Source organism: Schistocerca cancellata, chromosome 11 (assembly GCF_023864275.1).
Source record: "Schistocerca cancellata isolate TAMUIC-IGC-003103 chromosome 11, iqSchCanc2.1, whole genome shotgun sequence".
In the NCBI taxonomy this organism is placed as follows: Eukaryota; Metazoa; Arthropoda; class Insecta; order Orthoptera; family Acrididae; genus Schistocerca; species Schistocerca cancellata.
The window spans coordinates 19,441,300-19,467,906 of record NC_064636.1 but is presented as its reverse complement, the minus strand read 5'-3'; the positions used below and the strand labels follow the sequence as shown (position 1 = coordinate 19,467,906).

Sequence of the window (26,607 nt, the reverse complement as noted above, 5' to 3'; positions counted from 1 at the left end):
GGGGCAACAGTCTGGATGATTGACTGATCTGGCCTTGTAACATTAACCAAAACGGCCTTGCTGTGCTGGTACTGCGAACGGCTGAAAGCAAGGGGAAATTACAGCCGTAATTTTTCCCGAGGACATGCAGCTCTACTGTATGATTAAATGATGATGGCGTCCTCTTGGGTAAAATATTCCGGAGGTAAAATAGTCCCCCATTCGGATCTCCGGGCGGGGACTACTCAGGAGGACGTCGTTATCAGGAGAAAGAAAACTGGCGTTCTACGGATCGGAGCGTGGAATGTCAGATCCCTTAATCGGGCAGGTAGGTTAGAAAATTTAAAAAGGGAAATGGATAGGTTAAAGTTAGATATAGTGGGAATTAGTGAAGTTCGGTGGCAGGAGGAACAAGACTTTTGGTCAGATGATTACAGGGTTATAAATACAAAATCAAATAGGGGTAATGCAGGAGTAGGTTTAATAATGAATAAAAAAATAGGAGTGCGGGTTAGCTACTACAAACAGCATAGTGAACGCATTATTGTGGCCAAGATAGACACAAAGCCCATGCCTACTACAGTAGTACAAGTTTATATGCCAACTACCTCTGCAGATGATGAAGAAATAGATGAAATGTATGACGAGATAAAAGAAATTATTCAGGTAGTGAAAGGAGACGAAAATTTAATAGTCATGGGTGACTGGAATTCGTCAGTAGGAAAAGGGAGAGAAGGAAACATAGTAGGTGAATATGGATTGGGGGGAAGGAATGAAAGAGGAAGCCGCCTTGTAGAATTTTGCACAGAGCATAACTTAATAATAGCCAACACTTGGTTCAAGAATCATAAAAGAAGGTTGTATACCTGGAAGAATCCTGGAGATACTAGTAGGTATCAGATAGATTATATAATGGTAAGACAGAGATTTAGGAACCAGGTTTTAAATTGTAAGACATTTCCTGGGGCAGATGTGGATTCTGACCACAATCTATTGGTTATGAACTGCAGATTGAAACTGAAGAAACTGCAAAAAGGTGGGAATTTAAGGAGATGGGACCTGGATAAACTGAAAGAACCAGAGGTTGTAGAGAGTTTCAGGGAGAGCATAAGGGAACAATTGACAGGAATGGGGGAAAGAAATACAGTAGAAGAAGAATGGGTAGCTCTGAGGGATGAAGTAGTGAAGGCAGCAGAGGATCAAGTAGGTAAAAAGACGAGGGCTAATAGAAATCCTTGGGTAACAGAAGAAATATTGAATTTAATTGATGAAAGGAGAAAATACAAAAGTGCAGTAAATGAATCAGGCAAAAAGGAATACAGACGTCTCAAAAATGATATCGACAGGAAGTGCAAAACGGCTAAGCAGGGATGGCTAGAGGACAAATGTAAGGATGTAGAGGCTTGTCTCACTAGGGGTAAGATAGATACTGCCTACAGGAAAATTAAAGAGACCTTTGGAGAGAAGAGAACCACTTGTATGAATATCAAGAGCTCAGATGGCAACCCAGTTCTAAGCAAAGAAGGGAAGGCAGAAAGGTGGAAGGAGTATATAGAGGGTTTATACAAGGGCGATGTACTTGAGGACAATATTATGGAAATGGAAGAGGATGTAGATGAAGACGAAATGGGAGATAAGATACTGCGTGAAGAGTTTGACAGAGCACTGAAAGACCTGAGTCGAAACAAGGCCCCGGGAGTAGACAACATTCCATTTGAACTACTGTTGGCCTCGGGAGAGCCAGTCATGACAAAACTCTACCATCTGGTGAGCAAGATGTATGAGACAGGCGAAATACCCTCAGACTTCAAGAAGAATATAATAATTCCAATCCCAAAGAAAGCAGGTGTTGACAGATGTGAAAATTACCGAACTATCAGTTTAATAAGTCACAGCTGCAAAATACTAACGCGAATTCTTTACAGACGAATGGAAAAACTGGTAGAAGCCGACCTCGGGGAAGATCAGTTTGGATTCCGTAGAAATGTTGGAACACGTGAGGCAATACTGACCTTACGACTTATCTTGGAAGAAAGATTAAGAAAAGGCAAACCTACGTTTCTAGCATTTGTAGACTTGGAGAAAGCTTTTGACAATGTTGACTGGAATACTCTCTTTCAAATTCTGAAGGTGGCAGGGGTAAAATACAGGGAGCGAAAGGCTATTTACAATTTGTACAGAAACCAGATGGCAGTTATAAGAGTCGAGGGGCATGAAAGGGAAGCAGTGGTTGGGAAAGGAGTAAGACAGGGTTGTAGCCTCTCCCCGATGTTATTCAATCTGTATATTGAGCAAGCAGTAAAGGAAACAAAAGAAAATTTCGGAGTAGGTGTTAAAATTCATGGAGAAGAAGTAAAAACTTTGAGGTTCGCCGATGACATTGTAATTCTGTCAGAGACAGCAAAGGATTTGGAAGAGCAGTTGAATGGAATGGATAGTGTCTTGAAAGGAGGATATAAGATGAACATCAACAAAAGCAAAACGAGGATAATGGAATGTAGTCAAATTAAGTCGGGTGATGCTGAGGGAATTAGATTAGGAAATGAGACACTTAAAGTAGTAAAGGAGTTTTGCTATTTAGGGAGTAAAATAACCGATGATGGTCGAAGTAGAGAGGATATAAAATGTAGACTGGCAATGGCAAGGAAAGCGTTTCTCAAGAAGAGGAATTTGTTAACATCGAGTATAGATTTAAGTGTCAGGAAGTCGTTTCTGAAAGTATTTGTATGGAGTGTAGCCATGTATGGAAGTGAAACATGGACAATAAATAGTTTGGACAAGAAGAGAATACAAGCTTTTGAAATGTGGTGCTACAGAAGAATGCTGAAGATAAGGTGGGTAGATCACGTAACTAATGAGGAGGTATTGAATAGGATTGGGGAGAGGAGAAGTTTGTGGCACAACTTGACTAGAAGAAGGGATCGGTTGGTAGGACATGTTTTGAGGCATCAAGGGATCACAAATTTAGCATTGGAGGGCAGTGTGGAGGGTAAAAATCGTAGAGGGAGACCAAGAGATGAATACACTAAGCAGATTCAGAAGGATGTAGGTTGCAGTAGATACTGGGAGATGAAGAAGCTTGCACAGGATAGAGTAGCATGGAGAGCTGCATCAAACCAGTCTCAGGACTGAAGACCACAACAACAACAACCATTAGCCAAGTAAGTGCATTTAAATAACTTGGAAGCACAATAACTGCAGACCTAAGATGTCACTGGAAGGTGAAAATTCCAACTGCCATTACGAAGGAGGCATTTGACAGAAAGAGGAGACTCTTATGTGGCAAATCAGATAAAGGCCTAAGGAAAAGGATTGGCGAATGTTCTCTCTGGAGTGTGGCACTATATGGGGCAGAAACAAGGATGCTGAGATGAGGATGAAAAAAGGTTAGAAGCATTTGAGATGTGAATGTGGAGGAGAATGGAGAGAATAAGCTGGATGGAAAGAGTGAGTAGTGAAAGAGTATTGGCAAGGGTTGGTGAGAGAAGATGTCTGCTGAAGGTTGTAAGAGAGAGGAAAAAGAACTGGTTGGGACATTCATTGAGAAGGGAGCGCTTGCAGAAGACCTAGGGGAAGAAGGAGATACAAGACGATAGACGACATAAAGGGAACAGGAAATTATGCATACTTGAAGAGGATGGCAGAAGACCGGACAGCCTGGAGAACTACCATGTGAAAACCTGCCTTTCGGCAGAATACTGATGATGATGATGATGATGATATGTTGTGGTACGAGCTCCTCATTAATAGGCTACATTAGCCTCTCTGGTGGTGAAGTACAAGTCCCACTATAAACACTACTCTGGTCACTATGTACTGTCGTAGCCTGAGCCCACTCTGCGAGCGAGACTGAGCGACTGAGCTAGTGACCGAAGACCTCCAGACTGTGGCAGCAATCTAAATACTAGCTGTCGAGAGGGCGCTGGCGGCACGTCGCTTGTCAGTGCATCTTTGGTCTCTCCCCTGACAGGCACGCTCGATCCGTCGCCTGTCGATCTTTGCAATACATCTCTGCCGACGGGTGTGCTGCCGACAGCTTACACCGGCAGATTCGATGTCTCCCGTTAGTCTTATATGGTACGGGTCCCACACACTTCGGCAATATTCTAGAACCAGTCGCACGATTAAATTGTAAGCAATCTCTTTTGTAGACTGATTGCACTTCCCCAGTATTCTACCAATAAACCAAAGTCTACCACCTGCTTTACCTACTGATGAACCTATATGTGCACTCCATTTCATATCCCTACAAAGTGTTACACGCAGGTATTTGTACGAGTTGGCCAATTCCAACAGTGACTCACTGATATTATAGTCGTACGATATAACTTTTTGTCATTTTGTAAAATGCACAATTTTACATTTCTGAACGTTTAGAGCAAGTTGCCAATATCTGCATAAATGTTGAAATCTTATCAAGATATGACTGAATATTTATGCAGCTTCTCTCATATAGTACTACATTATAGAGATTTCTGCAAAATCTGCTAAAAGCCTGATTTTACTATTAATATTGTGTGTAAGATCTTTAATATAAAACATGAACAGTAAGGGTCCCAACACCCTTCCCTGGGGCACATCTGAAGTTACTTCTACATCTGATGACGACTCTCTATTTGAGATAACGTGCTGTGTCTTCCCTGCCAAAAAGTTCTCAATACAGTCACAAATTCCACTTTCTGTATGATCATACTTTTGACAATAAGGATAACTGCAGTAAAGAGTCAAATGCTTTTCGAAATCAGATAGTTTTTAACAAAGTTGTGTTTTGTGAGACTGTTGAGGATGTAAGATGAAAAGTAAGTGATACAATGTATAGAATTTCAAATGGTTCCATCAGAGGCAGAGTTGTCTCTGGAGTAAGTTCCACAATACAGACGAAATACGTACAAATTTTGTCCGAGGCAAACGAAGTGGTCGTATTCGTGTTTGTTCCACCTCACCACGAGAAAACGTAAGTGCTCTGTCAAACGAAAACTGGGCACAGTACAACGTCACTGCTGCGTCCCTACGCTATTTGTGTATTCTTTTGGCCGTGGCAATTTGCGCGTACCGACTAACTGCGACTGCACTTCACGGAATGAAAAAAATGTGGTATCCAGTAACTACAATATCAGTGAGTCACAGTTGGAATTGACCAATTCATAAAAATATCTGGGTGTAAGACTTCATAAGGATATGAAATGGAATGCTCACATAGGCTCAGTCATGGGTACAGCAGGTGACAGGCTTTGGTTTATTGGTAGAACACTGGAGAAGTGCAATTACTCTACAAACGAGATTTCTTAGAAATCACTCATGCGACGCATTCGAGAATACAGCTGAAGTGTGTGGGACCCGCACCAAATAGAACTAATAGGGGATAGTGAACGTGTACAGAGAAGGGCGTAACACGTTTGTTTGATCTGTGGGTGAGTGTCACAGAGAAACTGAAGAAATTCAACTGACAGGCTACTGAAACCATCCTGAGAGTGGCTACCAACATAGTTTCAAGAACCGGCTTTAAATACACGACTCTAGGAATATACTACAATCTCCTACATACCGCTCAGATAGGGACTGTGACAACAAGATTAAACGATTACAGCGCATACGGTGGTATTTAAACGATCGTTCGTGTCGTCTCCACACGTGAATGCAATGGGAAAAAACCGTAATAACTGGTACTTCGTGGTGGTTTGCAGAGTGTAGATGTAGAATTAGAGTTGCCTCAAGACAAATATACAGTTTTAGCTGTAATATTTGTCTTAGTGTACTACATTTTCAAGATACATTATACCTTTTAACGAGCAGATTATGAGAACATTTAAAATTTCTACATTCAGCCAATAATTACACAAAGTACTGAAAATGAAATTTATGTTGCCCTCGGAAGCCAATAGATAGGCAACCTACAAATGGGACTGGGTAATGTGTCCCACGTTCTGGCACAGTCATTTGGTAGTACACGTAGTGAAACAGCGCAGATGCCGAGTCACAGATAAGCAGAACAAAAAGACTCTCACAATTAAAGCTTTCGGCCATTAAGGCCTCCGTGCCATTAACGACACGATACGGAGGGCCTCTTTCAGAGTGCTGCCGAGATCGGGAAGCACGGACTGCTGACGAATGCCACCGTACCGCGTTTGGCGACGAACGACGGTTCTGCACTAGCCCAGGAGACGACCGTCAGCAAGTATTGCGGTGACCTGGTGAGAAGTCCAATTCTTCCATTGTTTCAGAGAGAGCCAGTGGAGTTACTCCCAGATTCGAGGCACAGGAAACCGTCAAGTGCGACTGACAAGAGCCCGACGGCCCGACAGTACGCGACACGTCTGCTGCATTCTCATTTCTTACCTCTCATCTGACAGGATCACAGTGCCCATTTTAGACAGGACTGTGCTCGTCCACATACATCTCTACGAACTGCGCGTGTGATGTCGAGGCACTCCCCGTGACCAGTAAGATCATCAGTTCTGTCCTCTACGGAACCTGTGGGACCAGAACTCCGTCCCAGTGCCAGTATCCACAATATAAGGATCAGTTACAACAGTTGTGCACCCGACTACCCGGACGGAGCATACGACAGCTTTATGGCGCACTTCTCAACTGAATCTGTACACACATCCAGGTCAGACAGTGTGCAACATCACGAGAGAGAGATATGAGAGAGAGTTCTCTCAAATAAACAATGGATAATAGCAGTGAGAAATGTCATTGAGCTTAAAATACAATCATCAAAGAGGGTACAGTACCGATGCAGAACATACACAACATTGTGTGTTTCATTTATAATCATCCCCTGCAAACTGTAACATGTATTTTTCTTTTTAATAGCTATGAAATACCATAACGTAAGTACAGGGTCCCAATTTTTTAAAAAAGCATTAGTACCATTATGTCTAAGATAAAGTTGCAGGAAATGACAGTTCAGGCTAACATTCATTCCTTCTGACAATGTGAGCACTGAAAATCTGGTTTCAATGTCTGCTCTGACCTGACATTTCTACATTACTAGTACAACCCAATAATTATGTGGCTTGTTCTGTACACACAAACCTTAGTCCCACTATCATTTTCTCGCAGTATAACAAAAACTGCTCTTTTTATCTAATATTTAGTCGGACTCAGAATTGAACTGTACCGCTAAAAAACCACTGATCAAAATAAACATCATTAGTAGTTACATTACGAAATTTCCTCCCTTCCACCCACACGAAATAAGGACAGCAGCCCCCGGCCCAGCACATTCCTTCGCACTGTGGAAAAATCAGTAAGCTCACGTGTGCGATTACGTCGATAATACGAAGAGTAACCGATACTTACGGGATCGAGATTGCTGTTGCCCCTGTCGGCATCCTTAAAACAGTCAGAACTGACGTTTCCATCTGGTGGCGGTTCTTCATCTGCTGCCTTTTCCACTGAGCCGTCTGCAGCCTCCACCTCTTCACGTTCAGTCCGACCCAGAGCTGCCTCCGTCACATCTGCCAAACTTCTCCACCTGTCACCCTCCGAAGCTACTACACTCGTTGCAGATGAAACTGACTGTGTTACCACACTGTCACTGACACTATCCCGCTTCGAACTACCGGGCAAATCATCTTCGCGTGTTACCACTCCGTCAGAGTCATCGACACTGCCCACCTTCGGTCTCCCGGGCAAATCCTCTTCGCCGATTTCTGCTCGTGTTATCGCTCCATTGAAGTCACCGACACCGTCCGACTTTGACGTATCGGACAAATCCTGTTCACTACTCTCTTCTACCGTTTCACATTCTTCTGTCGAGCCTGGCTCCTTGGTGCCACTGTCCTTATCTTCGGAGGACGACAGTGACTCGTCAGAGGGCACTCCCTGTGAAACGTCTGCCGTCACGTCGGTGGCAACGGAGCTAACTGTGTCGTCCGACGTTTTACCGGTAACTGCACCGGAAGAAATTGTCAAGCAAATTCTACCTCCGGCTTCCACTCTGTAAGCTACACTCAGTGCCTTCTCCGCATCCTCCGATGTCACACTGCACGGCCGGTAATCTGATTTTCCTTTGTTTTCTTGTAAATTACACACTTCAGGAGACACTACGCGTTCACCGGTGAGGAGTCGGGCGAGAGGCATCTCGTCGGCATCCTCCGAAACTCTGCTATCCGGACGCTCGGCGCTAACCTCGTACGTTTCCGGGGCCTCGTCGTTTACTTCCTTCACGTGCGTACTCTCGACCCGTTCCCCTTCTGTCGTTACACCCGTAGAACTCGCCTCAGATACGTCGACACTTTCCGGCACAAAAATATTGGCATCTTCTCCGTCTAGACCGATGTCACCAGAATTGTTAACCTTTCCGTCTTCCGTATTTTTTACTTCTGCCACACCTTCACAGTCTTTCGCAATGTCGGCAACTACGGTGCAAATCCCAACACCGGAGTCTCCGACAGCAATTCGGACTTCCTCCGCCGAATTGCTTACGTCGTTTACTCTGCCAGTACGGCCGCTCTCAACCTGTAGGGGCCCTCCTACGTCAGAACACGAGACGGGTGCCAGAGTCACCCGGCACGGGCTCGTGCAGTGCCGTTGGATGTGTTTCCAGAAAGAGGAATTCGACGTGAAGTCCCGACCGCACTGCCGGCAGACCTTCCGCCGATCGTCGCAGAGGTTCCTCCCGCCAGCCTCAGACTGAGTCGTACCCCGGCCGGTGCCGGTTCGTGCAGTTTTTCCGCCACCCGAACTCCCGTACACGTTCTCACTATCGTCAACTGTCGCAGACGGTCGAACCTCTGCACCCATCATTGCAACCTTCATGGCGGCCAAGATGAGGCCCTTCTCGGAGTGCACCTCGTCTGCAGAAACTGGGCTCCCATTGGGGATCACTGTGGTCAGAGTGCTCACCTCCAACTTCCCGTGCTCTTTCCCGCCACTCTCACTATCGGAGACACTGACTTCTGACGACTGTGTCCGAGGTTCGAGAAATTCCTCATTTTCAGTACTGGCACACATTGCCGCATCGGCCACTGTGGCACCACACTCTGGTACGGGTACCTCTGCAGAAGTAGATCTTCTGGACTTTCTAGCACTGGATGCATTTCTCCTCTTTTTAGAAGTACTCGGCATCGATTTTGCAGCAATATTTATAGCTTCTCCTGTCACATCTGTGTTTTCCTTTCCACTGTCCGCAAGAGATAGCATCGAGTCAGATGTTGCGGACATCTTAACGGAGGCAGATTTGTGCCCAGAATTTTCTGGCAGTGTCCCCACATCTTCCTTAACAGAGTCAATTCCATTCGGTGTCCTTTCATTTGTGGAATGTTCTGTCGTATCTTCCTTCACGGAATGTATTACCTCACTGTCGATATCATCCGCCACTAATTCTGATGTTGGGACAGGCTTTGTAACGGAAGAGTTCCTTTTCCGTTTAGAAGTTTTTGGCTTACTCGGGACTATTTTCTCACTGAAATCAACAGCTGGACTTCCAGGGAAAATCTGTGAATTTTGTTCTAGTAAATCACTGACAACAGGTGCACCAGTGTCAGATCTCTCAGTCAAATTTTCAGTGGAAGAGGTTTTCTTCTGTTTGGAAGTGTTGAAGGTATCTGGCAAGCTTTTAGCTATCGCACCGATTGAACCGTCTACCACTTTCACCGTATCATCTGTCGGTGCGGTTTGTGATTCCGAGGCTTTTGAGGCAGAGGCAGCTCTCCTGCGTTTCAATTTTGACTTGCTCGGGGACTTACCACTACCGTCAGCAATCAAATCCGTCACATCTGCCACTGTGACAACTCGCTCCACACTGACAGAGGTGGATGTGCGAGGTTCCAGTTTCTCGACAACAGCAGTAGCAGATGCACTCCGTTTCTGTTTTGTTATGGTCTTGTTCTGCTGCTTCTTTCTGTTGTTCTCAGAGATTTCTTTATGGCCAGTTTCATTTACGTTACACTCCACGACACCACCTGTAGCAGATAATGGTGTATCAATTTCTGCAGTGAGATCTGTAAGAGATGAAGTCCTCTTCCGTTGCACTATTTTCACCTCGGCTGTCGGAGCTTTCTGAACAGTGTCGCAAAATATCGAAGTAGATTTTTTGTCACCGTCGATACCCTCTAGAGTGGTTTTTAGTGGATCCCGTTTTATGGGAGAATTTGTCACAGAGGTAGTCTTTTTTTGGTTCAGAGCTTTTGACTCTGTCGGGAAGGCTTTAACAATGGCATCGGTGACCACCTCATCTTTCTCTTTTCTTTCACTGTCACCAGTTGCGCTATCCAGAGGGTACGGCAGCAAAACTGATCGGCTGCCGAGCTCTGCAGTTGCAACAACTGGGCTATCCAGAAGACTCTTCTGTCGCCCTGGCTTCTTCTTCTTTGACAACTTCACACCCTTCAGTTTTGGAGTTGTCACACTACTTTCTGCAGTTACAGAAACTTCACCTAATGTCGTAGGCACACTACTATCGAGTAGCGTTTTTTGGTTTTTACTTTCCAAAACTTTCAAATCGGCGTTACTGTCCATTTCAGGTAACAAAATACTTACTGAGTCAACAGATAGTCTCCAATCCGTACTGCCTTCTGGACTACTCAGACGTCCTATTTTCTGCCTCGTCCTGTCACTGATCTTCGATAATTTTTGTTCTGCCTCTCCTTTTCCTCCCAGATGATGTTCACGTTCACTTTCGGAAAGAACGATAGGCTCATATCTGGCGAGATCATCGGGCACTACATCACTGTCCAATACTTCTGGCTCCCGTCTCTTCGTGGGAGTAAGGTCCACATCCGCTTCTCCAACTGTGTTACCTTTTGTTTCCACTTCTTTTGCAGATTTTGTCTTCGGAGTGCTCTTACGCTTTTTGGGAGGAGATTTTGCACTTGCCGGAGGTGCCGGCGCGTCTCCGCCAGAAGCTGCAGGTTCACTGCCCTCCTGACAGCCTGCCGAGTCGCTATTTCCTGAAATTTCACTCACCCCGGGTCCTTCTGCTGATGGTGTTTTCACTTTGCTTTTTACTTTCTTCGCCCCACTCGCCTTTCCAGATGCTGGAGTGTCGGGAGTTTTGCGTGTCGGAGTACTGGACTGAACCGCTTCGACTTTCAGATTTGCAGGTGATTCTTGTACATTCTTTTTAGAAACCTTTTTGATGCTCTTCGGTTTGAATCTAATAATAGGCATTGCACGAAGCCTGTGAGTGACAGTGAACATTCTCGTACCGTCTGGATTTCTTTCAGATCTCGTTCTACCGATAAGCTCCCCTTCCTCAGAGTCGTCATCTTCGCTATCGGTGTCATCGTCGTCACTTTCACTACTACCGTCATCGTCAGCATCGGCATCGTCGTCATCGTCGTCATTCACTGTATCCTCGTCTACAGACAGAACAATATTTTCTGAAGGTAAGCTTTCTACCTCTGCCAGAATATCAACTTTAGCGTTCTCTATCTTCTCGAGTAACTGAGGTTTCTTGGATTTTGAGTTATTCTTCACACATTTGACAACAACAGCCACACGAGTTTCCGTATCCGATACACTTACATTTTCTTTTTTCGACACCAGTGACTTCGGTCGGGAGGACTCCTTCTTCCGACTGCTTCCGCCGTGTTTAGTCGCAGGAGCGATTACGCGTGAGCTCACTTCGACATCCGACACAGATTCTGCAAGAGATTTCACCACTTTAGTTTCCCCTAGAGGCTTCTTCGACTTCGAAACTTTCCTGTCGGGTGACTGCTTCTCGGCAGTAACGAGCCGAGTGAGATCTTCAACTGTCACATCGTCCACAGGTTCAGTTTTAATGCACTGCAAAGCCTCGAGTTCCACACCTTGCCGAGTTTTAACGTTGCCGCTGTCACACTCTGACCCTTCTGGAGCTGAACTCATTCTGCTGCTATTGCTGGTGGAGACTGTGGTTGAAGTTACTTTGCCTTTGGACGGAGTCCTATTCTTCTTCCTGTTTGGTGAAGATTCCACTTTGGGAACAGTCTTCACATCAGCTCCTCCTTCCTCAGGAGTGAGGGTCACATTGTCAGGTGCTCTGCCACTACTTCTGCTCCTGTTCCCCTTAGTGGATTTCACGTCTTCAATCTTCACGTCAGGTGCAACCGCACTAATTGCAGGCAGGCCATCGTTCGATTCACCGTGGCCTTTCTTATTTGTGACGGTCCCATTGTCAGATGCTCTGCCACTACTTCTGTTCCTGTTCCCCTTAGTTGGTTTTGCATCTTCACTCTTCACAACAGCAGGTGCAACCACGCTACTTACAGGTGGCACACCATTCGATTCACCGTGTCCTTTCTTATTTGATTTCCCTTTCTGCACCTTTTGCTTCGATGCCTGCACGAGCGGCTCGGTATCTCTGTCAGAAGCTGCGTATTCAGTCTTTTTGTCAGTCTTATGGATTTCTGGATCTACAGTCTCTACAACACTTCCTCTGGTCATCGTCTCAGTACCCTTAGTTGCAGACACCGTATTTCCAGCTTGCAGGATGTCGGTACTGTGAGAACCGCATTCGGGTACTCCAGTCTGCTGTTTTGCCCTGCTCCGCGTCTGGTGCAGCTTCGTTTCATTCTCCTCCTCACTCTCCGACTCCGGAGCTACTCTGCCTTTCGGAGGCACCGATTTTTTCACCTTCGCAGGGGAAGAAGGTGGCGTCCCGACAGAGTGTGCGGCAGCATCTCGTCGGCCCAAATCGAGAGAGAGACGTGACGCGCGGGATCTCAGCACCGGAACGTGTGGCAAGTCGGCGGTCGATTTCTGTGGGCGCGGGTCCGGCACCGGGGCCGACTTCGGTCGGTTCCCGCGCCGAGGGCTCGGCGACTGCGTCCGCGGAACTTCTGAATCGGCGGGTGTGGACTTCGGCGCCGACATCTTGACGGGCGTCCTCAATTTTGTCAGTTGTACGGGACTCGCCGGCCCCGGCGTCTGCGCCCTGGTGGTGACGGGCTGGGCACTCGAAACGGGCGTCTTCGGCCTCGGAGTCTGTGGACGTGACGTGCCAGTTTGTGGTGTCACCAGTTCTGGGACGGCCGGAGGAGGGAGAGGTGGTGGTCCTGGGAAACTCCTGTTCCTGGTGGTCGGCCCCTGCTGGTTGGAGTCCAACAGCGGTAGCGGCACCTTCTCGGAGCTAGCTTTCTGCAGTGCCTGTCGTGTGTTCCTGCTCGGTGTCTCCGGACGCTCGGGAGGTGGCAGTGAGCTGGAAAGAAATACACTGTCTTCAGTAAATGCAGACTCGGCACTGTAAAGTAATTACAAGTAATTAATCATTAATAAACAACTCCCTGCTTCAGTTGCAGAAGTGAGAGAGACTATCCACAGATTCACACTACTGCAAATTCTCGGATCATAAGGTCTCCGTTACAATTTAATAAGAGTCACTGAACAAACTTTAACCGACGTAAGTTCCGAGGTTAACTTCTGGGAAGAATTTTCAGAATCCTTCACAATAAAAACTGGTCTTAGACTAGGCAATTGATTATCCTCCCTGCTTCTCAATGCAGCCCTCAATCACATCCTGAAGATTTAGAAAAAAGAAAACCCACGCAAAAACAAAAGTGGAGCAGAACCCTAAATAAGAACAAACTTTCCTAGGGTTTGCTCTTTCAGCTCATGACATGGAAAGATTCATGGTCTGATCACCAGAGGGGAGGGGGGAGGGGATGAATATTTCATATAATTATTGCCCAAATTTAAAATGTTGTCCATCTATTCATTACAAGTCTAACACAATAAGAAAAGTATTAAAAGTAAGAAATTACGTACATATCTCACACACAAATTACCGAGACTTCATTCATCCAGTATTCGAGAAAGAGAACACTGAGCAACATTGGACAAACTTTATGCATATTTCAGACCATTTCGAAACTACCATGCTAATCACAGAATATTTTAACACGTTAACTCATCTGAAAAGTAATCAGATGTGTGAAGCTGTTTTATACATGGTAGTTCAATTACTTAAAGAATCAGCTGTTAACTGACTCTTTACTAAAAGATTTGCTCATCCAACCCATGAAAAGGACAGAGTTTTGATCCTTGGGAGGTACTGTTTATAGACATGCTGGAAAGTAGAAAAAAGTAATATTAGCCTTTGGAAGTATTAGTTGTTTGCTCAGGAGGAGAGCCAGTAGGGATAGATTAGAAAGGAAAGGGAGCCCACTAAAACCCCCAAGGGAGGGAGCCACCTGTAGTGAGGACAATGGTGAAAGGGGACATGTCAGAGACAGTAGCATATCCTGACCCTCCTACTGGACTCTATTAGGTTGCTTGTTAGCTTGTACATTGAAGGGGAAATAAGGGTTGTGAAGAAATGCATAAATTTTTATGTTAAAACGGTTTGCTTCCAGAGGTTCTTCCGAGTTGCTGTATATTTCATTTTATGTACAATATTTTTATGACCAACACAGGGTGCTGCGAGTTTTGCTGTTACACGTAATTGCTGCACAAACTCCAACCACAATGTGAACTATCACTGGTCTCGCGTCATTATCTGTATTACTAACCGATTATCCCTGAACCCGGAAACTAGTACCGACTGCAGGTTGCCTGTCTATTAGCTTCGACAGGCAAGAGAAATTGTATTTTCAATATTTTGTGTAATTTTTGACCAATTTTGAAATACTGTCATAATCTACTCATTAAGAGGTATAATCTTAAGTTAAAACTATCATCGTAAGACATGTATAACAATTACAAACTGTGTGTTTGTCTCAAGGATGTGTAACTGGTGGTGTGCAAATACCGAGACTTTATTCATCCTCTATTTGAGACTGAGAACACTTGGGGACTTCCAATAAATTTTGCAATAATTTCAAACCTTTCGAAAACTTCTTTTCACCGACACCTCCCACAAATAAATAAATAAAAGGAAAGACGTTTATCGCTCACTGCATTTTTGCTGTTCATTTTTGCATCTGGCACAACTTAATTTATTACTTCTTTACTACTAACTCTAATCACAACACTGTATGCGAGCAGCATCCGTATGTACCACTTAATGTACCTGCAAAGTTACATCATCATACAACAAACAGTTCAGGAGATGTTAAGAAACATGAAAAATGAGCTTTTGTCTAAAATTGGTCACAAATTCCCCAGTCTATATCCATTCAGTGTTTCATAATGAGAGCACTTTGTGACTTCCGACACACTTGCACATTATTTCAAACTTTTCTACACTTTTCTTCACTTATGTGCTTAAAGTCAAATATTTAACACATCGGCTCATTTGTGAAGCAATCAGATGTTTAAAGCTCTTTTATACACGGGAGTGTGATTCTTCGAAGAAATGATTTATAGCTGATAGTAAATTTGACTTGCAAAGACCACTATGACTTTTAGTGTTCTTTTGTTTTTCAAAGCCGTTTGATAGACTCTGTTACGCCCCATATCCAGTCATGTAAAGAAGCAATAAGTAAATAAATAAATATGTATGCCGGCCCATAAACTTGGTGTCTATACAACTTTACTCGCCTATTATATTTCGTTACTATCTTTAAGGCAGTGTTCGGCAACAGTCGATTTAATTGATGGTACTGTATTTTGTGCAAATGCAAGGTTCGCAGGAGAGCTTCTGTAAAGTTGGGAAGGTAGGGAGACGAGGTACTGGTGGAAGTAAAGCTGTGAGGACGGGGAGCGAGTCGTGCTTGGGTAGCTCAGTTGGTAGAGCACTTGCCCACGAAAGGCAAAGGTCCCGAGTTCGAGTCTCGGCCCGGCACACAGTTTTAATCTGCAAGGAAGTTCCATATCAGTGCACACTCCGCTGCAGAGTGAAAATCTCATTCTGGAAAGGCAATGTAAGCAAATTGTATGCTCAATTTGCAAAAAAAAAAAAAAAAAAAAAAACAACACTTTTCAATCTATAAGTACACAATGCAGAAAAATTATGCATACCAAAGTAAGGCTGGTCACTGAAGATACTCTACAAATAATGTATAAATGCATCTGGAGAAAAACATTCAGATTGCAGCTAACTTAAAATGGAAGAAACACTAATAATTGATTTTCTCAACCACAAGCTGACAAACCCGGCATCGCCCGGGTATTCATTTTGCCAATTTTCTAATAGAATTGGAAACAAAAATTGAACTGTGTTTGTAGCACAATATTGAAAAAAAAAAAAATTTTCCATGCACTCGTAAAAATACCTTTGAAATTATGGAACAGTTGTACAAAGAAATATGAATAAAGTAAAAATGTGCAAGAGCAGCTGTTTTGCCTATCTACAATGTGAGTTTGTGAACACCTCTAAGGCAATGCCTCTTCATAGCTCTAAAGACAGCTATTGTTGTTGCCTACAGATATTAGCACTTTGCAGTTCATAGCTGTCAGAAACATTGTCTGGTGTCAGAGATTTCCTTAAGTCAACTTTAAATATGATGCTGGCAACAATCAGAGCAAAATGCCTCGGACCTTTGGAGGTGACGGAGTCCCACCTCTAACTGACAAATCCGGGACTCCTAAGATACGACTTGGCAAACAAATGGTAATGAGATGGATAGCTATTAATATCAATGGGGGCTACTCTGGGAAGAAGGTAGAGCTGGCAGAGGCTGCAAGTAAGATGGGGCTGGACATTTTAGCTGTTAGTGACATTCGGGTAAGGGGTGAGAAAGAAGAGGAAGTGGGAGAATACAAGGTCTACCTGTCAGGAGTCAAAGCAGGAATAGCACAATGGGGTGTAGGGCTTTACATCAGGAAAGAAATGGAACCCAGCGTAGTTGCAATAAGGTATGTAAACGAACAACTGATGTGGATAGATTTGACAGTGTCTAGCAAGAAAATTAGGATTGTGTCAGTACATTCGCATTGTGAAGGGACAGATCAAGATAAGATGGATAGTTTTTATGAGGCACTCAGTGATGTAGTTATTAGAGTAAAGGACAAGGACAGTGTTCTGCTCATGGGCGATTTTAACGCCAGGATTGGAAATCGAGCAGAAGGGTATGAAAAGGTTATGGGTAAATTTGGAGAGGATATGGAGGCCAACAGGAACGGGAAACAACTCTTGGATTTCTGTGCCAGTATGGGCTTAGTAATCAGAAACTCCTTTTTTAAACATAAGGTATACTTGGGAAGGCAGGGGAACCAGATCTGTCATTGACTATATAATAACAGATCAGGAATTCAGGAAGGCTGTGAGGGGCACACGTGTATTCAGGGGATTCTTTGATGACACTGATCATTATTTAATCTGCAGTGAAATTGGGATTGTGAGGCCGAAAGTGCAGGAGGTCAGGTCCATATGTAGAAGGATAAGAGTGGAGAAACTTCAGGATAAGGAAATCAGGCACAAGTACATAACAGCGATCTCAGAAAGGTACCAGTTAGTTGAATGTAGTCAATTACAGTCATTGGAAAAGGAATGGACAAGGTACAGGGACACAGTACTAGAAGTGGCTAAAGAATGTCTTGGAACAGTAGTGTGTAAAAGTAGGATGAAGCAAACAGCTTGGTGGAATGATACAGTCAAGGCAGCCTGTAAAAGGAAAAAGAAGGCGTATCAAAAATGGCTACATACCAGAACCCAGGTAGACAGAGAAAGTTATGTTGAAGAAAGAAACAAAGCCAAACAGATAATTGCAGCATCGAAGAAGAAATCGTGGGAAGACTTTGGAAACAGGTTGGAGACTATTGGTCAAGCTACTGGAAAACCATTCTGGAGTGTAATTAGCAGTCTTCGAAAGGGAGGTAAGAAGGAAATGACAAGTATTTTGGACTGGTCAGGAAAACTGCTGGTGAATCCTGTGGATGCCTTGGGCAGATGGAGGGAATATTTTGAAGAGTTGCTCAATGTAGGTGCAAATGCGATCAGTAATGTTTCAGATTTCGAGGTAGAATGGGATAGGAATGATGATGGAAATAGGATCACATTTGAGGAAGTGGAAAAAATGGTCAATAGATTGCAGTGCAATAAAGCGGCTGGGGTGGATGAAATTAAGTCGGAACTCATCAAATACAGTGGAATGTCAGGTCTTAAATGGCTACACAGGATAATTGAAATGGCCTGGGAGTCGGGACAGGTTCCATCAGACTGGACAAAAGCAGTAATCACACCAATCTTTAAACATGGAAACAGAAAAGATTGTAACAACTACAAAGGTATCTCTTTAATCAGCATTGTGGGTAAAATCTTCTCAGGTATTGTTGAAAGGAAAGTGCGAGTATTAGTTGAGGACCAATTGGATGAAAATCAGTGTGGGTTTAGGCCTCTTAGAGGTTGTCAGGACCAGATCTTTAGCTTACGGCAAATAATGGAGAAGTGTTACGAGTGGAACAGGGAATTGTATCTATGCTTTATAGATCTAGAAAAGGCATATGACCGGGTTCCTAGGAGGAATTTATTGTCTGTTCTACAAGATTATGGAATAGGAGGCAAACTTTTGCAAGCAATTAAAGGTCTTTACATGGATAGTCAGGCAGCAGTTAGAGCTGACGGTAAATTGAGTTCATGGTTCAGAGTAGTTTCAGGGGTAAGACAAGGCTGCAACCTGTCTCCACTGTTGTTCATATTATTTATGGATCATATGTTGAAAACAATAGACTGGCGGGGTGAGATTAAGATATGTGAACACAAAATAAGCAGTCTTGCATATGCGGATAACTTAGTTGTGATGGCAGATTCGATTGAAAGTTTGCAAAGTAATATTTCAGAGCTAGATCGGAAATGTAAGGACTATGGTATGAAGATTAGCATCTCCAAAATGAAAGTAATGTCAGTGGGAAAGAAATATAAATGGATGGAGTGCCAAATAGGAGGAACAAAGTTATAACAGGTGGACGGTTTCAAGTACTTAGGATGCATATTCTCACAGGACGGCAACATAGTGAAAGAACTGGAAGCGAGGTGTAGCAAAGCTAATGCAGTGAGCGCTCAGCTACGATCTACTCTCTTCTGCAAGAAGGAAGTCAGTACCAAGACTAAGTTATCTGTGCACCGTTCAATCTTTCGACCAACTTTGTTGTATGGGAGCGAAAGCTGGGTGGATTCAGGCTACCTTATCGACAAGGTTGAGGTTACGGATATGAAAGTAGCTAGGATGATTGCAGGTACAAGTAGATGGGAACAATGGCAGGAGGGTGTCCACAATGATGAAATCAAAGAAAAACTGGGAATGAACTCTATAGATGTAGCAGTCAGGGCGAACAGGCTTAGATGGTGGGGTCATCTTACACGCATGGGAGAAGCAAGGTTACCCAAGAGACTCATGGATTCAGCAGTAGAGGGTAGGAGGAGTCGGGGCAGACCGAGGAGAAGGTACCTGGATTCAGTTAAGAATGATTTTGAAGTAATAGGTTTAACATCAGAAGAGGCACCAAAGTTAGCACTGAATAGGGGATCATGGAGGAACCGTATAAGGGGGGCTATGCTCCAGACTGAACGCTGAAAGGCATAATCAGTCTTAAATGATGATGATGATGATGATGATGATGATGAACTGTAATAGTGTCTCAGTAGTAAGGAATAGACGTATTAAAGCTTCACGCATTATGCGGCACTTTTTCATGCATCTCAATGTTTGTGACATCACATCTCTCGAACTGCGTGTCGTACGATGGTTTATTTGTGTAGGTACATTTAGTGGCATCTGGGGATATTGTCTGCAAAATACATTGCGTTAGAGCAAAGAAGTAACGAATTTAAATGTTGTGCACGGTTTGGCAGTTTTGCGTGCACCACAGTATTTACGAAGATGTAGCTCTCGATTCATCTGCCATGCGACGGTGTGATTCTGTAGGTACATTCGGCGGCATACGTGGACACTGCAAAATGTGTCGTGAATGGAGCTAGTGACAAAGAAGTAATAAATTTAATCATTACGCATAATGTGGCAGTTTTTCACGCATCTCACTGTTCGTGATGTCGTATCTCCTGAACTGTGATAAGTAAGTGGTTCTTAACCAGACAGCAACTGTTGCCTGGCAGTAAGAGATGTATGCACCCTGTTTGGTCAAAATTGGTCCAGTGGTTTAGGAAGAGATGTGGAAAACACACACACACACACACACACACACACACACACACACACACACACACACACACACACACACACACACACACATTTTTCATAATATGTACGGACTCCACAGCAACACTACCGAAGTGCTGTGAAGTGCAGGTACTTGCAGAAGGTAGGGGACACACGGCAGAAGAACCGCACTGCCAGATGACACACAGAGAGGGGAGCCTACCTCCTACGGCGGTGGACGTTGGGTGCTCCGGCGTCCTGCAGTAGCAGGCTGCGGCTGCGCCGGCCGGCAGGCGTCGTGCTCCTCGCGAGGGGCGACCCGGACCGAGCCGCTTCCCACAGGGCAGACGCCGGAGGCTGCTGCCCTCTCGCCACGTTCGCAGGTCGCCGCCGCTCTTCTTTCGCGGCAGGCTGCGGCGGCGGTGGCGACGGCAACGGTACCGACGGCGGAGTCTGGATGCCGACCCGCAGACCGTACGAGCACGACGCGTTGGTCACGATGCGGCGGTTCAGGTGCTTGTAGCGATTCAGGTGAGCTTGCTGCACATTTCACAATACGTGTACCTCAGTTTAATAAACAGTACGTATAAAGGGTATTTCACAGACATAACACCAGCTCAGATTGAGGACGGAGGAGAACACAGACGTGTCTCAAACACAGATGCGGTTGACCAGACACGGGTTCGAACCGGCACCCTCCGGCGTACGAGTCGAGTGTCTCGCCACTGCCGCAAATTCCTCGGCAGTTAATTGACAAAAACTGCACAATATAACATTAAAGTGCACTCTCGTTATTGGAAATCACTTCTCCTTATTCAATTTACTTGGACACTCAGCTGTGTTCTTTGAAAATTTTTATACCACATCGATCAATTTTCGGACCTCAAATACCTTCATCAAGCATCTGCAATAAGACTGTATTACTCGGCAAGGTCGTGGGAGCCAACTCGGTCATATAAAAAATTTACAGTCGCATTCCGATACAAAGCAGTGCACGTCATTACCTTACAGTGTGAGCACGGAAAGTGATAGCGTGAAATACCTTCATGGGAAGCTGCAACAACTCGCTTTTATGTTTTTATTTTTACTGACAGTGAGAATGATAAAGGTGTGATAATGGAGACAAAGACGTCAACAGAAGGTGCCACCAAACGTTGACAAGCAACAGTTAAGTCAGTTATGTGCAAATTACAATACAGGTAACACCGTGCCAAGTGAATCATGATTCCAAAGTAACAACGACAGCAGACTAGTGTAACATTACGAGTCAAGATAGCTGTAACGGAAATTGAATAGCGGAAAGTTATCATTAAAAACGCACGCCGTGCGATTTAATTGAATGGCGTAAAGTTATCATTAAAAACCCACGCCGCGCGATTTGTGACGATTTGTTTGGTCATAATAGTAGTAACATGCTTTTGAATACAATTAAAATATAACAGCGATACCTGTTTAGAGTTATTGGAAACAATATGTAGTAAATTAATGAGTAAGGTAGCCGATCCTATAAGAAGAGGTGAAATTGGCCATATTAAGGTGTTTTGCTTTATGTCGACTAAGCCCATGATACGGCGTCTTTTTTTCCGTTTACTCTTAGAAAAAAAAACAAATAAGTAACAAAGTGCTAATTGTGCGTTGTGAAAAATATAGGGGCAAATTTTAAATAGCTACAGTGTATAATCAGACTAACAAAAGGACATTCAGTTACGCGAAATAGCGGACAGCAAAGTGTGGTCATTAAACTGAGTACACCTACAGGGCGGTCAATTCCGGGATAAGTCTATTCGCATCTCACAAGGGACGCGGTATTGAGACCGTTTTTTTTTTTATTATATCACGGAGAGCGGGCTTCAATTTATAAAAAGGAGAAAAGCTGTATCATTATCATTGACTGTTGGTGTTAAGCAACCAAAACTGTTCATCAAAGGGTTTCGGTGAATGAGTGGTGAATGCGAAATGAAACTGTGAACGAAGTTATGTTAAATAAAGCAGAAGAGACAAGACAGTTTGGTCGTATCTGTTATTATTCCATCAACCGTAACATTTCTTCTCGTTGTACGAAGCCTTTATAGACGATCGTTATGACAATTTCCTTTGAAGGGATCTCGTTACGAGTTAAGTTTTGGGGACCTGGTCAACAGGGGATAGTTCGTAGATCTTAGCTACTGCAGCTATTCTGGAATCAGGTGCTACCGTGACCGTTGTGTGTTGTCAATGGCTTAAGGTCATCATATCTCACGCTCTAAGATTGACGCGCCTTTCCTCTTGGTATAACGGTGTCTCACGGTAACAACGACAACGCCGACGGCGAAGGAAGATACGGTAGACTAGGTCAGCACTATTCGCAGACCGCGAGCTTTTCTTTACACGACACATCTCCTGCAACAATAATGAACTGTCCGTGTCATGAGGCCACAATCGTGCTACAGTAACTCGAAGAGCACAACAACGAACAGACAATGACATCTCTGTCACCGAATTCACCAGATCCGATAACACACCGGGAACAGTACAGGTTGCCAGCTCTGCACCCACGAACCACCGGCCCGTGATCTACGGGAATTGTGTGACCTGCCTGTAGATGTCCAGTGTCAGATGTCTACAGAAACCTACCGTGGACCTGTCGAATCTGTGCCACACGCGATCACTTTTGTACTGAAATTGAAAGGTGGACCAGAATGATGTTCATCAGATGGTCGTAACATTCTGGCTTGTCAGTGTAAACGGGAAAGTGATATCAAAAGCTGCCTCGCTTGGCTATAAGTAAAGCACACATTATACATTGTAACACTGCTTTCGCGTTCCTGGAATTAAAGTTTTCCCACCGTTTACGACATTTTTATTGGTGCCGTGGAATTTCCGATGTCCGTAATATAAATTTGCATGCATTTTTGCATTAACATATTCGTGACTTTCCTGCAATTTACACTTTATGAAAAAAAAAAAGAAAAATTTAATGTAATAGACGTAAAATGGTGCTGGTGTACCACTGATCTTCAAATATTGTTTACAAACATTACTCTGCTGTCAGCTTCCGTGACACCAGGGCACTCAACTCGGCACATATGAACCGGTAAAAGTCTGAACAATTGTCGCTTTGTCTTCTGCCACTCCCGAGATCAACTTGGCACGGTGGCTGACAGGAGTAACTAGGTTTGTTCGAATAAAGATATCGTGACCAATCACAACCATTTTCAAACGGGCTATACTGCACATGCACAGCTTCGTGACGATCGTGACACCTTTGCATTGCTCGAACACATATTTTGCTGAATATTCCTGGCAGATTAAAACTGTATGCCAGACCAGGACTCGAACTCTGAATCTTCATCTTTCACGAGCAGCTACTCTACTGACTGAGCTATCCGAGCACAACTCAGAACCTGCCCTGACAGGGATCCTGTTAAGTTCAGAAGGTGCGAGACGAGTTACTGGCGGAAGTGATGCTGTGAGGACAGGTCACGAGTCGTGCTTCAGTGGTTCGGTCGGTAGAGCAGCTGCCCGTGAAAGATGAAGATCCCGAGTTTCAGTCCTGGTCTGGCACACAGTTTTAATACGTCAGGAAGTTTCACATCAGTGTACACGCTGATGCAGAGTGAAAATTTCATTTGTGACAAATTCTGTTGTGCGGCTACTTATAGCACTGCCACCTTTGACCTCTTTGCGTTGCTCAAATGTTTCTGGTTTAAGTAATGAAACACTGCACTGGCCTCATATTTTTTCCACGCTTAGCATGTGTTTCAAGAATCTATTCTCTTTCTTAATTGCAAATACTTAGGTAAGTATTTTTTGTATTGTTTCACTGATACTGTGTGTGTGTGTGTGTGTGTGTGTGTGTGTGTGTGTGTGTGTGTGGTTTTCTGCATAATACAGAGGTACAATATACCTTATAACCCCAAAAAGACAACTACAGTGCAAGACAGGTAGGAAAACACCATACAAAATACTTACATAAATATTTGCATTTGACAATGAGAATAAAATGTCACAAAGAATTGTGCTAGCAAGGACAGGTCCCCCAGTGGTGGAGACAACTTTTTGAAACCCTATACACCGTAGTGTAGGTTAAGATCCCAGGTATCACATTCTGCAGCCATTCATCTTGGTGTGAGTGACGGACGCAAATAAATTTTGGAATTTTTCATGGTGCTAAATAACATTTGAAAAGTCATGTTACATACACTACTTGCGTGGTACAGTGGACAGAATAATTGGCTTTACATGCATGTGGTCATGGGTTCATATCTCATGAAGTGCAGTAATTTATTTTCCTTTTAAAATCTTTTCTGAAATTACTTATCATTTTTATTCAATTAATTGATTTAAAGGTAATTTTTTATTTCCATTCCTTTGTCACATCATTTTAATCACCATATGAACTTTTTCATTTGTTCCATTTTGCTCTTTAGTAAATTTCATCTATACAACAATTTCTCTATAAAACAATTTCCTACGTGTATTTGTAACTCTCGCATTTTTTGATCCCTAACCAATTATTTCCCTCTTAACAGCATTTAAGCCACTGGTGTAGATGACTTGTTTCCCATTCTGTGGATTTTAACAGGCTCCAAAAGGCCGTGCTCAGTGTGGGTCACACGTCAGCGTCAGACCCCGAATACCTTGAGATGTGACACAAATCTTGATTCTCATTTGTCTCGTTGGGGCCCTTTTTTGTTTTTCGTGTGAGCAAATGGTGAACATCTGTACAATGTGTTTAACACTGTGCCCCTATTACACAATACACCTGAGGTGAGCCCCAAGTGTGTATGTTCGAAAACACAGACTGGTTCACGTCGACCAATTACACATTTCTACCTCCCTGTGCAAATACACAAACAATACTGAAGCATGGGTGACTAGCAAAATATTTTTAAATTTTCTTAGAGAACTTGATGCAAAAATGGGAGTGCTGCAAGAAGAGTATTGTTGTTTGTGGATAGATGGGTGGCACGTCCCCGAAATACTTCATTTCCGAGACATGTAAAAGCTGTTTTCCTGCCACCCAGTTGCACCAACCAGCTGCAATCTATGGACTTGAAGATAATACGTGTCCTGAAGGTTAAATACAATACAGTTCTGGTAATGAAGGCCTTGAATGCTATAGATGCAAGAAAGCCAATATAACTCACAGCTAAAGCTTGATATTTTACAATCTATGAATTTGATAATGTATTCACGGAGAAAAGTGAGTGCTGAAATTATCAGAAACTGTGTCAAGAAAGCAGGATTCTATGAGATCAAGATGGTTGCGCCAGTGGAAAAAGTTGGATGTGAATTGTAGGAGTATGCAATAATTCTGTCACTTATGAGGAGTTTGAGACCATAGATGATCATGAGGCAATTACAGGAGTGCTGAGTGTTGAGAAATTGACTGCTGAGAGAAGAACTGAAAATGGAAACGAAAATAAAAGTTACAGTGAGGTGGAAGATGAGCCTGTGCCCTCATATACAAAGGCAGCTGAAGGATTTGAAACATTCAGGTCTATGACGACGCATAAACTGGTTTATGATGACGCATAAACTTGACGACACAGCAATAGCACAACTTTCTCATTTGGAGCAAGAAATGGTTCTGATACAATCCAGAAGAAATAGGAAGCAAACATGTTTGGTTGACTACTTCAAGAAATCCTAGGTATGTGATGTTCAAGTTGTGCCAATTCACGGATTTTTGCAAAAATTTGACCGAAGTTGTATTTCACAAATTCATTATTAAAGTAATTGTTTACAGCTAAGTCTTTTTTAACTTTTACCATTTACTGTGTTTTTCTGTAGTGTATCCTCAGTAAAATTTGACTCCACTTTTATAATTATCAATTGAAAGGCTTCCTCTTTATGTTTCCCTCCGTACAGTGTTCAGAATTTGTGGTCCCTTAAAAAACATAATATAGAGGTTTCACTGTATACCCGGTTTCAAAAAGTCGATCCCACCGCAGCGGACCTCTCCTTGTAAGTATGAAAAAATGTGTAACTTGTGCACTGTTTCATTATGTAAATAATGGCACAGTTGCAGCTTTCCAAAAACATGAGTTATGAGTGAAATTTAATCAAACACATCAAATTCCCAGCCAGTTACCAGTTCCAGTTACGTCACTGCCCGAACATAGTACAAAATTTTGTTAACTTTCATTAGATAATAAACAACTCCCGGGTAAATGTTTTGATGCCTATAATGTGTATGTGTCATACATAAACTGCAAAAATGCAAAATGGGTACTGTATGTGTATCTTATAGCATTTAAATGGTTATTTTACATTTTCCTCATTTTATACCAATTTTTTAAAAGTCCCTTGAAAAGTATAAGAATGTTTCCACTGTATAACATATCCACAAAAACCAAATAGCACAGAGTGGTGTAACCAAAATACTTTACTAAGAGGACATAAATCATACAAAAAGAGCAAATTGTTAGGAGAGATAATGGAAAACATTAAATTCTTACTACACTTCACGAACACAATTCTGCTCAAGGTGGCTTCTTAACTGCCTAGATATGTATGTAACACAACAGAGATAATTGTCACAATTATCAGTTAGAACAGATTAGCACTAAAAGTAGTTTGTTGTAAGTATACATTGCAGCAGGAAGCTGCAGCATCTACTTCTGCCTGTTAATGAGTAACTTGCTTTATTCCACATACCTCACAGCTCTTCTTCAAGATGGGATTTACAGAATACAATGTGCAAATAAATACAAATAACGAATGAAAATTTTGAACAAAA

At 43.3% G+C, this 26,607-nt stretch overlaps 1 protein-coding gene and 1 non-coding gene across 2 annotated transcripts in view; one reads left to right on the top strand and one right to left on the bottom strand.

Moving 5' to 3' along the window:
* LOC126108838 (uncharacterized) overlaps positions 1 to 26,607 on the bottom strand; it is a 238,034-nt gene that overhangs the window by 11,010 nt on the left and 200,417 nt on the right. Inside the window, exons 21-22 of the mRNA XM_049914201.1 lie at positions 20,107 to 20,423; positions 7,285 to 13,108 (exon numbers count right to left, since the gene is read on the bottom strand). Coding sequence (XP_049770158.1) covers positions 7,285 to 13,108; positions 20,107 to 20,423 — 6,141 coding nt within the window. The remainder of the gene's footprint in view (positions 1 to 7,284; positions 13,109 to 20,106; positions 20,424 to 26,607) is intronic.
* Trnas-cga (transfer RNA serine (anticodon CGA)) lies at positions 15,558 to 15,632 on the top strand. Its single transcript has one exon. It is a non-coding gene; the product is annotated as a tRNA-Ser (tRNA).